Genomic DNA, 13,096 nt, shown 5'->3' on the forward strand with positions numbered 1-13,096 from the left:
TATATTAGTTTAGGAGTACAACATAGTGATTTAACATTTATATAACTTATGACATGATCACCACAATAGTCTAGTGACCATCTGTCAAAGTACATGGTTGTGATGATATTATTGATTCTATTCCTTATGCTGTAAGTTATATCCCCATGATTTCTTCACCTTATAACTGAAGCTCCAGTCTGAGGGGAGATATGACCCGGCCCTCAGGGACCCCCAGTCTGAAGGTAGAGCAGGTGCAGGGCTGCCTGTGTGTTGAAGCTCCCTGGGGTGTCGGTGGCCAGGCTGGCCTTCAAGGTGCTGACCTTAGTCTTTAACCCCACACCCCCTCCCATCCTGAGACTTCTGGTTTCCATCGGCTTCCTTGTCCCCACTCACTGGCCCAGATGTACCTTCTGCCCCAGTTCCCAGCAATGACCTTGCTTCCTGCCTGTTTTCCTCCTAAAAAGAGCTATCAGGGGAAATCTCCCCAGCCTGTCTGCCCTCCCACATGGGCAGCTGCTGCATTCAGGGGCTGGGAGAAGAAGGAAAAGGGATTTGGGGGCGGAGCTACCACACCTACTTCCAGTGAAGACTGCACTGACCCCTCAGTTGTAGCTGAAGTCATGCCACTGCCTTTGCTGTTGTTGAATTTGATTCTTTGTTTATTTTATTTATTTGTTTAACAAACACACTTGAACTTTGCCCTGAGAATAGCTCCATCCTTCAGGTAGCTCATGTGGCCTCAGCACACTTACTGCAGGAAAGAAGCTGGGGCTCAGGCAAGCTTGGTCCCCTCCCTGGGGATTCCTGTGGGGCAGGGACCAGCACGTGACAACCTGTGTCTTTTATGGGCAGTGTTTCACAAACCAGGACTCGGCTACAACGTGGGTAGGATTACTCAAAAACCAGATCCAGTCCATGCTTAGGGCACCACCCATCAAGGGTGCGAGCTTCTAAAAACAAGCTATTTTGATTTCAGCACCCGTATATATTTTGTAATTTCAAAAAGTGAAGTTTCGTCTTCAATTTTGTATAGGTCCTAAACTGTATACAGGAGTCTCCCTGGTCATCTCAGCACCTGCAGCCTCCACATGAGGAACATTTATCATCTTAAGCCTGTTCAGAAAATAAAATATAAAATTAAATTAAATAAAGAAATAAAATAAAGAAACAGTCCCAAGACATATCTAAAGGAAGTACACAAAAATGTTCAGAAGGGACCATTCTCACTTTGGTGGGTTCGTTTGGGTCTCTGTGCTAAAAAGCCAGTTCTGTTACCTTACCTGAAAATTGAGGTTTGTATTCTTCCATTCACACATGGGGGACCCTTCCCATTACAGGCCTGATCTCCGAGTTCTGGAACTTTTCTGACTCCTTCACCACATGCCCTCAGGTCTCCTCCCTGTCTAGTTGATAGAAGCTCAGCTGAATATTGATTTGTGTTGTTATGTTAAAAGGGGGCCCTGGGGGGTCGTGTTGCCCCCCCCTGCCCCCCCCCCAAATTGCTTTGTGTGGGAGGAATCAAATTACCAGGCTCCCTGGCGTTGAGTCCCACCACACACACCACCCTGCAAGTACTCCAGCACAGTCAGCACAGTCACTGTTCTGGGGGACTGCAGGGTCTAGCCTTAGCTCTGCTCCCTGGGGTGCTGTGTGGCCTTGACTGAGTCCCTCTCCCACACTGAGCCTGCACTTCCCCTTCTAGAATGGTTGAAAGTGTGAGGATTTTGTGGGCGGGCTGACTGGGTCCCAGAGAGGAGCCCTGGCAATCACGAAGGCTGGGGTTCTCAGGAGCTTTCCCCTAGGTGGGGTGGGGTGAGAGTGACACCCACTCTCCCCTCCCTCCCCCCAACTCATCCCCTAGCAACGTCAAGTTAGGAGACATTTGCTGGGCACTGCTACACATGAAACTGTGCCCCAGTCCCCTGGGAAGGATAAAGATATAAAAACATCCCTCTGAAGCGTAACTTGTTCCCTCCGCCTAGTGGAGTTTGAGGCCCTGAGGTCTCCTGGACACCCAGAAACCAAGTGTATTGGGGGGTTGGGGTTAGAAAAGAGGTTGACTGGAACCAAAGGGCCCCTATTTCTGTCTTCTCCCCAGGGTGCCACTGTGTCCCTCTCCGAGACAGTGCAGAAATGGCGAGAATATCGACGCCAGTGCCAGCGCTTCCTGATTGAGGCTCCACCCCCAGCCACAGGTGAGTCCAGGTGGGGCCCTCACACAGCTAACTGCAAGGAGGCTTTGAAGGTCCCCAAGCCTTGGTTGGGGATCATATGCCTCTCTAGGATGCCACATCTGCCCTGTGCTTCGGATGTCATCTTGCTGCTGTCTATTTCCCCATGTCCCTGGTGTGGGCCCCTCAGGAGCAAGACCTGGCCTATCCATTCTTTGTCCTCCTCAGCACTTCCCAGCCTGCACAGGGGCTGGAGGCCCAACCAGTGTATTTACAGGAATAACTGTTTTGAGAGGCTGGAGGATGGGGGGTGGTTTTTAAAGAGCACAGGATAGGAGACTGACAGGCCTGAGTTCAAATCCTGATCCTGCAATCATAACACAGTGATCTTAGGAAGGTTATAGCAGCCATGTGACCTGCCACTGCCCCCCATCTGCAGTGTATAATTTAAGAATAGTCCTGTGGGGATTGCTTATTGAGCACTTACTATGCTCAGATTATCTATGTAACATACATTATCTGTCCCCACAAAGTCCTGTGGAACCTGGATCACCCCCATTTTACAGATGAGGGAACAGAGAGAAATTAAGTAACTTGCTCAAATTCCCATTGCTGGTAAGTGGCCTAGTCTGCTTGCATGGCACCTGCTGGGGGGGGTAGAGTGCTTGGCATACAGAAACTGCTCAGCAGAGGTTAGCAGAGTGGAGGTTTCTGCCCCACCAGCTGCCAGCCCCTGGGGGAGGGGTGCCTCAGCCATGCCAGAACTCAGGACCATTCCCCCTGCACCCAGGCCTGTTCTGCAACCGGACCTTCGATGACTATGCCTGCTGGCCAGACGGGCCACCTGGCTCCTTCGTGAATATCAGCTGTCCCTGGTACCTGCCCTGGGCCGACAGTGGTGAGTCCCCTCCCCCACTCATGGACCACCCTTCCCGTGTCCAGGAGGCTGGAGGTCGGGGGTGGAGTTGGAGTAGGGTGCACACTGTTTCCTTTCCGCTGGGACACAGCCTTCCCTACCCCAGAGGGCCTTTGGGCCTCCTTATGGGCGTCTGTAAGGGGAAAGGGCAGTAGGGGGTATCTGATGTAACGTGGGCCTGAGGCCTATGCAGGCAGGTAGGTGACGGGAGAAGTGTAGGGTCTGATTTAAGGGAGAAATGTTAGTCCTTCATCTAATAGTCAGGAGAGGAGCCAGGCGGGAATAGATCCTGGGGTTTCAGGGAGGGGCATTACCCAGAGGTGTCATTGCGCTGGTGTGTGTGTGTGTGTGTGTGTGTGTGTGTGTGTGTGTATGATGGGTGTTTGTACCTGCCCACCTTCTGACTCTTCAGGGCCTCAGTAGTCAGCTGAACCCAATGGGAGGAGTGATCAGGGCATTAGTGGGGCTGTCCCTCAGGCCCTCCCAGCTCACTCCTGCCTGCAGGGGACACCTGGCCTGGGAAAAGTGTGACCAGATAAGTGAGAAGGTCACTGGAGTACAGAGACCTATGGAGGCTGCAGGGCGAGCTCTGACCCCTCACCCCTACCCCATCTACTTCTGGTATCAGGGAGGCTAACAGGACACAAGCACCCTGTCCCAAGGAGCTCATCTCTATAAGGGGAGAAAAGACACTGTCTTATAATAATAACTATAGTAATAGCTGATATTTACTGAGTACCTACTGTGTGCCAAGTATTACCTAAAAGCATGGTGTTCATTTAATCTTTACAACTACCCCACGGTTATATGCTCCTTGTACAGATGAGGAAGCTAAGGCCTCAGAGAGTTTAAGCCACTTGCTCCAAAGGGTGTAAATGGCAGAGCCAGCATTTGGACCCAGCCTGTGATCTTAACCACGGTGCCTCGAAGGGACCTGAGACCAAGCAGAAACCAGCCTAGATGCTAGTGTGAGAATGAGGCCGTACTATGGGAAGCCAGCAGTCTTCCTGGAGGAGGTGGCCTTTTAGTGGAGCATCAGGGTGCCTGGCAGGGCCTGGCACGAGCTTTACCTCAGACTCAGGACTGAGGTGACGTGAAGCCCCAGCAGGAGTCCTAAAGAGGCTCTCTCCTTCTGTACCCTCCCGGGACACCCGCCGCACCCTGAGGTGCACAAGGGGAGGCTGGACCAGGAAATAGGCAGGCACCTGGCTAACACACACACAGTGGCCCTTCACACTCACTTTACATACCTGTACTCATTTAATATTCACAACAACCCTGTGAGGCCAATACTCTGATTATCTTCCCATTATACACAGGCAGAAACTGAAGCACAGAGATGCTAGCTGACTTTTCCAAGCTCGCACAGCTTGTAAAAAGCAGGATTCACTCAGGAGTCTGGTTTAGAATCAGTGTATAATTGTCACACCAGGCTTCCTTGAGTGTGTGTGCATGCACGTGTGCATGCATACGTGTGTTCCTGGGCCTCTGCTGGCTGGGCACAGCTTGAGGGAAGCTTGAAGGAGACAGTGAGCTACTTGCCCTCTTTCTAGAGACGGGAAAGTTGAATTTTACAATCTGATAGTTCTGTTTGCCAGTGTTCTGTGTGGCTGTGTGAGCTTGAGCGAATTCTCAGACCTCTCTGTGCCTCATCTGGCTCCCCTGGGTAAAATTTAATTTTTCTCACCCACCCTATTTACCTCGCCCACCTCCCGAAATACCTGCACTTTCCCTGCCTCCAAAGGTTTGGGATGGCTGCCTGGCCAGCCTGGGCTGTGCCTCTAGACCCCCCGGAGCCAGGCTCAGGACAGGGCCCATCACTCAGCACTAAGCTGCCCCCAGCTCTGCCTGCTGCTCTTGGCTCCATCCATCACCTTTAATTTTATTTGAGCAGGAAATAGGTCCTGGCGGTGCCCGTTTATGAGCGAACACAGTTTTATTGCTTTCTGCATGAAGATAACGGCCACTGCACAGGCCCCCTGCCAGCCTCCGCCCCCACCCTGACTCACCAAGCTAATTCATGCCCTTTTCTGACACTCAGAATCACCGCCTCCCCTCCCTTGTCCCTGAGTTAGGGGTCTGCAGAGACACCCACTCGGGCTCCTGCAGTGTAGTCGCTGTCTTTGGCCTGTCCTGGCCGTCCCCTGGGCAGAGGCTTGCACTGGGGGCTTCCCTTACTCCCAGGCAAGGCAGGTGGGAGCAGGAAGGGGGCCATTCTAGAGCTTTCTTGGGCTGATCAGGGAGTATCCTGTGAATATGGGTTAAGAGGTGGGCGGAAGGAAGGGGGTGTCTCAGGCAGGGTCCCACCAGAAACACCCTCAGCTGGGAATTAGAAGAGAATTTAGTGGCGGGGTTACTCACAGAGGCTGGGCAGGGCTAAGGGGCCAATACAGTACCTAAAGCACCAAGGACTACATCTGTGGGAAGCTTCGCGTCTCCATACCCAAGTGGGACAGGAAGTGGCTATGAGGGCCACTTTGGGGAGGGCCTGTGACTACCGACCGGATCTCAGCTTCCTGGCCTGAGCTGGAGGTCACAGTGACAGAGAGGCCACCCAGCAGGCTGAAGCCACTGCCAAAACCTCAGAATCAAGGCAAGAAGGGGGCAAGGGAGAAATACCCCAGCCTCTCTCTTTCTGCCCACCTACCTTCTGCTGGTGCCTCCCACGGGTCAAACTCAGTAGGGGTCAGAGAGCCAAAGTGATGCTGTCCACAGGGGTCAGCCTTCTGGGGCATAGAGCAGGGCAGAGGAACAAGTGACTAGAGAAAGAATAAAATTCAAAACAATTCCCAGACACCTGGGTTATGTCTGTCAGAGGCTAGGAATGCCAGTGAGAACTTAGGGGTGTGTGAATTTGTGTGTTGGGAAGAAGGGGTGACCCCTCACCATGGGGCTGAAGAAGTCAGCTCAGTAGCTCAGGAAGTACACTGAGGGAGGTCAGAGCCATCTCTTTTGCCTGGGGTGTGTCAAGAAGGCTTCCAGACAGAGGTGACACGGGGCCAGGCCTGAAAGAACAGGCAGGTAGACAAGGGGGGAAGAGGGCCCTCCAGGGAGGGAGGACATCCAGGCACCACCTTGGAGATGGGGCCAGGCCTCAGGGCTACACAACACCCGAGGGAAGGCTGCTGTGAAATTCTGGCCCCTTTGATTCAGGACTTGAGACTCTGGATCTCACGGAGAGGGCAGGGGCAGATAAGTTGTGGAGGGAAAGTATTCAAAGGAGATGCTTGGTGTCAACAAGATTTTCTCTGTAACCAGGGGGCCAGAGTGGCCTCAGAGAGCCTCTTGCAGCTTGAGGGCTCTCCAACAGCCTCCGTTTACCCACAAACAGCTGATCTGCTTGTTACAAAACATCCTGGTCTCATTACCTCTACCCCCTCCTGATCTCTCTACCTGTTTGTTATCTTACTTCTAATGATATGAGAGTCATGAAATGCTTTTAAAATAGTTTATTGCTCTCTCAGGTCTTGGAAACTCTGACAGGTGCCTCCCTTGAGTCACGTTGAGTGTGGGAGCTTTCACGGCAGGCAGGGGTTGCCACAGGGAGAAAGAGGCCTGAGCTTGGCCTTGGAGGAGTTCTGTCAGAGGTGGTGTCCTGAGCCCCAGCCGCAGCCTCAGTGAAGGGATACCCTTTTGAGAAATTGTGGTGGGGGCAGCAGCAGGGCTGCCACTGTGACCAGGATTTGAAGGCCTCCTATGCACCAGGCTCTTCACACGCTTTATCTCCTAATCCTCACACCACAGACCTGGGAAGTCATTATGGCTCCTATTTACAAATGAGGAAGCTGAGACCTGAGGCATCTGCTCAAGGTCCCATCGCTGGTTGAACGCAGAACCAGGATTTGAACTTGATTCTGTGTAGTTCAGAACTTGAGCTTCTCCTCCTAGGCCATAATGTGATGTCCTACTCCTCACCCCCACCTGCACCCCAAGCTGATGCCTTCAGTTCCAGCCCTGCCTTTGCCTGCATTCCACCACTTTGGGGAGGGCCTGTGACTACCGACCGGATCTCAGCTTCCTGGTCCGTAAGAGAGCCCCCCACCCGCCCCGTCCTTGCCACTGCTTGTCGTTGCCAGGGTGCTGGAGTTAATGGATTCATGAGCAGCTCTCTGCAGCCCTGTGTCCACGTGGAAGGGTGGCTGTTAGCTTGATTACAGACGCCGCTGTAGTTTCCGGGAGGGGAAGTGTTTAATAGGGGGTTTTATTTCCAACACCAGGGTCTGACTTAATGAAATATCCCTGGGCCTCCTGGCATGCGGCCGGCTGCCTCCTGGTGTTGACAAAACCAGAGCCAAGTCCCTGGCTGATTTACCAGCAGCTCCTGGGCCAGATAAAGCTGAGCCGATAAGCAGGGCCGTGCCTGGACCCACTCCACCCCCAGCCATGATGGGCGTCTGGGGACCATAGCCCAGCCAGGAACCAGCCCTGGCTTTTAATATTTGCTACTGCTGAAGGATAATTGACAGCCACCCTTACGTAGACTCTCTCAGGGACGCAGTGATCCCTGACGCTCTGCCAGTAACACACACATCTGTCTGTGTGCATACCACCTTCCCGTCCTCCCTGATGGCCCTGAACGAGAGCCTGGGAATGATGCTGCCTGCGGGGGGTCTGCACTGACAAGAGGACCTGCTGGGAGGGTACTGAATGTTGGCCAGTGCGAGCCTCAGGAAGGGCAGGAGAGAAATGGCACAAGGCCATTGTTGACTGTTAGCAGTGAGTGGGGCTGCTAACTTTTGGCTCTTGGAGGCAAAGGCCTGGGGGTCTAAATCCTGACTCTGCTGCAGCCTGGCTGGCAGAGTTTGGGCAGGTCACTTGGCTCCTTAGAGGCTCCATTTGTCCACCTGTAAGATAGGATTAACTGTGCCTACCTCCTCAGGTGCTTGTGATGCTCAAAGGTGTCAACAGCAGGTGTTCAAAACAGATCCTATGAGTGCACAGCCTGCAGATATGGTGTGTAAAGGGGCAGGACGGGTGGGCACCAGCAATTGTGCAGTGCCAGGCTCTGAGCCAGCTGCGGCGTGCAGGTAGTATCAGGGTCACACTGCTGCAGGCTGAGTCCTGGGTGAGTGAGCTGTTTGATGGTTTGTGCCCTGTGGCTGTGTCCTCTCCCTCCCCAGGCCCTTCTGCCTCCCTCTTTTCTCACCCCAAATGGGTTGCCAGAGAGGCTCTGACATCAGTCTCACTCCCCATGGGTAAGCCCAGATCCCCAGCACCGCTCTGGGGTTATCTACCACTGGTTTGTCCAGAAAAAGACTTGACTTCTGGTAGGAAATTCCAGGCATCCACCCAGCAGATAAGAGACGCATCCAGGGGACATTCGGGGCCTGAGATGACCCTTCAGTTGCTAAAATCAGACCATGCGCTGCCCTTGCTATGCCTTTGTCTTTGCCTGATTTTGCTCATAAATGCATTAGGGGGTGCTGGGACATAGCTCTTCTCGCTGCTGGAAGTCCTGCCATTACACTTTCAGGTTTTTGTTTCTCTTCCAGGTGAAGGTCTCTTTTAAGGGCGGGGCTGTCTAGCAGCGAGGCTGCAAGCTGACTTACCTTGCTGTATTACTAGATACGCCTGTCTCGTGAAGGGGGACCTGGTTAAGGGTTTGCTTATGGCAGGGAGCAGGAGAAACAAGGAGAGCAAGCAGGGAGGCTGCCCTGAAGAACTGGGGGTCAATGTTAGGGAGTTCAAAGGTCTCTCTGACAGGCCCTGCAGGTGCCTGACAGGGTGGGAAGATGGCTGTCACCAGACCCTGCAGTGAAGGTCTCCTGCAAATGACAGTGGTCGGGAGTGGGGTGGAGGGCTTGTGGACTGTGAAACAGCCCCTGTCGTAATGACCACATCCCTCCTAGGCCACAGTGAGGTAGCCTCTGGGGCCACAACACTCCCACAGACGGGATTCTCATGGCCACCTCTCCACCTGCAAACCTGCGCAGCCACTGCCACCCAGAGCCTTGGTGGCGTGTCCGTTCTCTCTCTTTCACTCTATTCCTTCCTCCCCCGGCTGGGGAGGCTAGTCTTTAAACCTTTTAGTCCTTTAGAATTTTTAAATCTCTTAAAATCTGTCCTGACTCCAGCTTCCCTCCTTGATCACCCTATGCTACCGACTGCCCCTCCCCATTTAGTCCCCAGTTTCCTGGCCCTGGGGTCACACTCATTCTCATGCAGGGAGATGGCAACCCTTTATCCCCCCTTGCGACATCGCAGCAAACCTGGGCCGCACCACACGTCTCCCTGGGGGTGTGGACAGTGGGGCGTGGCCCCGGGGACTGCCTCAGCATCAGGTGCTAGCCAGGATGTGAGTGAATGGGCACAGCTCAGAGGGCCTGTGTTTGATCTCTCTTGGTTTGCATTTACGCTCTTCCTTTTCGAGCTCTTTTTAGTTCTTATTCTGTGAATGTCTTGGTTCCCTAAAGCCAGGAAATGTGCTCCTTTCCTCCTTCAGGAGACGGTTCCTTGACGACAGGGCCATGTCTCCCTCAGACTGGGGCTCCCTACTTCAGGGCCCCATCTCTTTCTTCTTCTTAGGAGCTCCCTACCCACTCTTCCTCGGGTGTGCTCCGTGCAAGGAGTGTTGGATGGAGATGAGCACTGAGTCCTGAAACTTAACTCACAGCAGGTGGTGCTCAGGCTGTTAGGGCCACTCCTGGTCCACAACAGACCTTAGTCGTGTGATTTGAGGCTTGGGACAAGGACACAGAAATAGGGTAGTTATGTCCTCTCAAAGACAGGGCTTCATCAGATTGTTACAGTGTAGCCATGAGGAAAGGTTGAGGGCGGGGTAGGTGGCTCACACCTTGGGGACTGCCTTTCCTGTCTCTGGACCAGATGGGCATATGGCAGGCCAGGAAGGCCCGTGTGTGTATGTGTGTGTGTGTCTGTGTGCGTGTGGGGGGGGTGGTTTGTGTAAGAAGTGTTAACTAACTCCAAGAGGGCAGTCTTAGGGGAGCACCGTGCCCCCCAGGGTGGAGCGGATTGAGAGGTATGTGGCATTGGGCCAAGGCTCAGCTCACACGTGTCTCCACCCCAGTGCTGCAGGGTCACGTGTACCGGTTCTGCACAGCTGATGGCCTATGGCTGCACAAGGACAACTCCAGCCTGCCCTGGAGGGACGTGTCAGAGTGTGAGGAGTCCAAGCGAGGGGAGAGAGTGAGTTGAACATGGAGTCTCTGAGCCCCCGAGGGGTGTCAGGGTCCCAACTTCATTGGAGCAGGGACCCTGGGCACTGGGTATGGTCATCGTCCATCCCACTGCCTGTGGGGACTTTGAACACCATGCTTTCTGGACAGAGGTGGCTTGTGTTCACCTCTGACCTTGAAACATGGTCCTGGAAATCTGGAGACCATCTTCATCTTTATTCTGGAGACCATAGTTTATTCTTCTTCTTAGTACTCAGGTGCCTGATGGGGCCAGACTTGGGGCCCCACTTCTACCCCATTTCATGGGAAAGAAGGATGTGGGAGAGGGGGGCATGGGGTGCCCAGGTACACTGTGTCCCTGTGTGCACACAGAGCCCCCTGGAGGACCAGCTGCTGTCCCTTTACATCATCTACACAGTGGGCTACGCGCTCTCCTTCTCTGCCCTTGTCATCGCCTCAGCCATCCTCCTCGGCTTCAGGTAAGGGGCCTGGGGCCTCCTCTCAACTCCCTGCTCTGTCCCCGGATACAGGAGGGAACACCAAACCAAAGGAACAGTGTAGCAGGCTCTTCTCTTAAGAGGTCTCCGGAGAGCTCACACCATAGAGTATGAGGCTGAAAACACGGGACCCGACGCTATGTGCTCAGTCTAATCTCTACGGTTTAATGTGTGCATTTAATGATACTGTAAAAAAGGAAAAACAAACACCACATGTACACACAAAGCCTCCTCCCCAGACCTTAACAGTGGATGGTAGAATTAGGGAAGTCCTATCCAGGAAGCATGTGTAACTCAAATAACCAGGAATTTAGTTTTAGACAAAACCTCAGGGGTTTAGAGATTCTGCTCTTTGGAGTGTGTCAGCCCCCCTAGAATGGTCTTCCTAGATGAACCTCCTCCAGAGTACCAGGTTCTTCCCACTCCCTCTGCACCTGGTAGGGATGGCCAGGGACTGGCTTCAAGGGCAGGAGGGATTCTGAGGGCAGGGAGCTCAGGATTTCCATCAGCAGGAACAGGAGAGGCGGCAGCCTTCCTGGCTCCCCATGGTACCTGGCACAGTCAGTGCTGGGCACACAGTCAGTGCTCAATGCATTCACTCAAGGAATGCATTTTATTATGAAGCATTTCAGTGATTCGAAAACACAGTGGCTGATACTGTGATCCTATGCACATACCGTCCAGCCTGAGAACCACACAGTTATGCTTCCCAGGGTAATGCTCCTCCCTGTCCTGTCTCCAGAGAGAGAATCCCTAATGGGGCTGCTTACCAGGCATCTCTCTATGCTTTTACCACATTTGTAAGTATCTGTGAAAACATATAGCCTGACTTTTGCTTACTTTTCATGGCATGTTGGGCATATAATTTGCAATGTTATTGTTGGCCCAACAATGTTTTTCTGAGATTCATTCATGTTGACACAGGTAGTTCTGCATCATTCATTTTAACTGTCACTCTGCACTCCATTGTATGATATAGCACAGTTTATTTCTCTCTTATTCTTTTAGTGGACATTTGAAGTTTTTCTCTTCTGAATTATAAACCTTGCTACAATGAACATTCTTACCTCTGACCCCTTGTGCATTTCTCCAGGGGCACATACCTCTGAGTAGACTCACCTAATCTGAATACTGCATGCTTTTGCAAATTATTAGGTGTTGTTAAGTTGCTCTCCAAAGTGATCATACCAGTTTGCCCTCTTACCAGTAGTAAATGAGAGTTCCCTTCCCTTAATATCCTCACCACTGTTTAGTATTTTCAGACCTAATTGTTGCTAATCTAAAGTATGTGAAATATCTCATTATGATTTTAATTTGCATATCTCTGATTCCTAGAGAGAGCAGCATTTTTAAAAATGTTTTATTCTGTGAATTGCTTGCTCGTAGAATGGCTTACTTTTTACTGGCTTTTTTGTTTTTTTATTCTTATCTTAGGTTTTCATTATATAGTCTAGATACCAAACCAGGAAATGTCCTCTCTTAGTCGGTGGGGTTTTTTTTCACTTACTATGGTGGCTTTTATGCACAGAGACCTTAATTTTATTGAAATGAAATATATCAATTTTATCTGTTTTTATTGATAAACAAAATTCATCAATGAATGTTATCATTGATAAAAATAATTTCATCAGTTTAAATGGTGATTTAAAAATTACCATTTTTTGCCCTGGCCAGTTGGCTCAGTTGATTGGAGTATCATCCTGTACACCAAAAGGTTTTGGGTTCAATTCCCGGTGAGGGCACATACCTAGGTTTCAGGTTCAGTCTGTGGTCAGGGCACATACAGGAGGCAACTGATCCATGTTTCTCTCTCACATCAAAGCTTCTCTCTGTCCTCTTCCTCTGTCTCTAAAATCCACAAGCATATCTTTGGGTGAGGATTAAAAAAGTTATCACATTTTCTAAAGACTAAATTTTGTTATGGTCTTGTTTGAGAATCTTTCCTTATCCTGGGGTCATAAGTTTTACCATCCCTTGTGGTTCTTTGATGGGTCTGGAGTGTACTTTTGTCTATGATGAAAATAAAGGTTTCATTTTCTTTTCCCATGTATGCATATAGTTCATTGTCTCAGGACCATTTACTGCTGGTCACCCTTTCCCCTTGGTTTGCAGTGCCTGCCCTGCCAGGCAGCAAGGGTCTGCCCTCATCTCAGAGATGCCCTCATCTCTGGCTGGGTCTGTCTCTGTATTCTTGTTCGCTGGTCTGTTTGTCTATGGCAGGGGTCCCTACTGTGTGGTTCTTTAGGAGTGTCTGGACTAATCTCAGCCCACTGCTCTTCTTTATAAGTTTTTAAACTTCATTTTAAAAAAGTCCAAAACTCTTAGAATTTTTGTTACAGCTATTTTGAATTTGTAAATTAATGTGGGAAGAATTTAGACCTTCAAGAGAGTGAG

At 51.4% G+C, this 13,096-nt stretch overlaps 1 protein-coding gene across 1 annotated transcript in view; it reads left to right on the forward strand.

Moving 5' to 3' along the window:
* The window catches only part of GLP1R (glucagon like peptide 1 receptor), a 32,431-nt gene that overhangs the window by 5,512 nt on the left and 13,823 nt on the right, over nucleotides 1–13,096 (forward strand). The window contains exons 2-5 of the mRNA XM_028509968.2: nucleotides 2,081–2,177; nucleotides 2,944–3,051; nucleotides 10,097–10,215; nucleotides 10,578–10,684. Coding sequence (XP_028365769.1) covers nucleotides 2,081–2,177; nucleotides 2,944–3,051; nucleotides 10,097–10,215; nucleotides 10,578–10,684 — 431 coding nt within the window. The remainder of the gene's footprint in view (nucleotides 1–2,080; nucleotides 2,178–2,943; nucleotides 3,052–10,096; nucleotides 10,216–10,577; nucleotides 10,685–13,096) is intronic.

Source organism: Phyllostomus discolor, chromosome 4 (genome assembly GCF_004126475.2).
Source record: "Phyllostomus discolor isolate MPI-MPIP mPhyDis1 chromosome 4, mPhyDis1.pri.v3, whole genome shotgun sequence".
NCBI classification, from domain to species: domain Eukaryota; kingdom Metazoa; phylum Chordata; class Mammalia; order Chiroptera; family Phyllostomidae; genus Phyllostomus; species Phyllostomus discolor.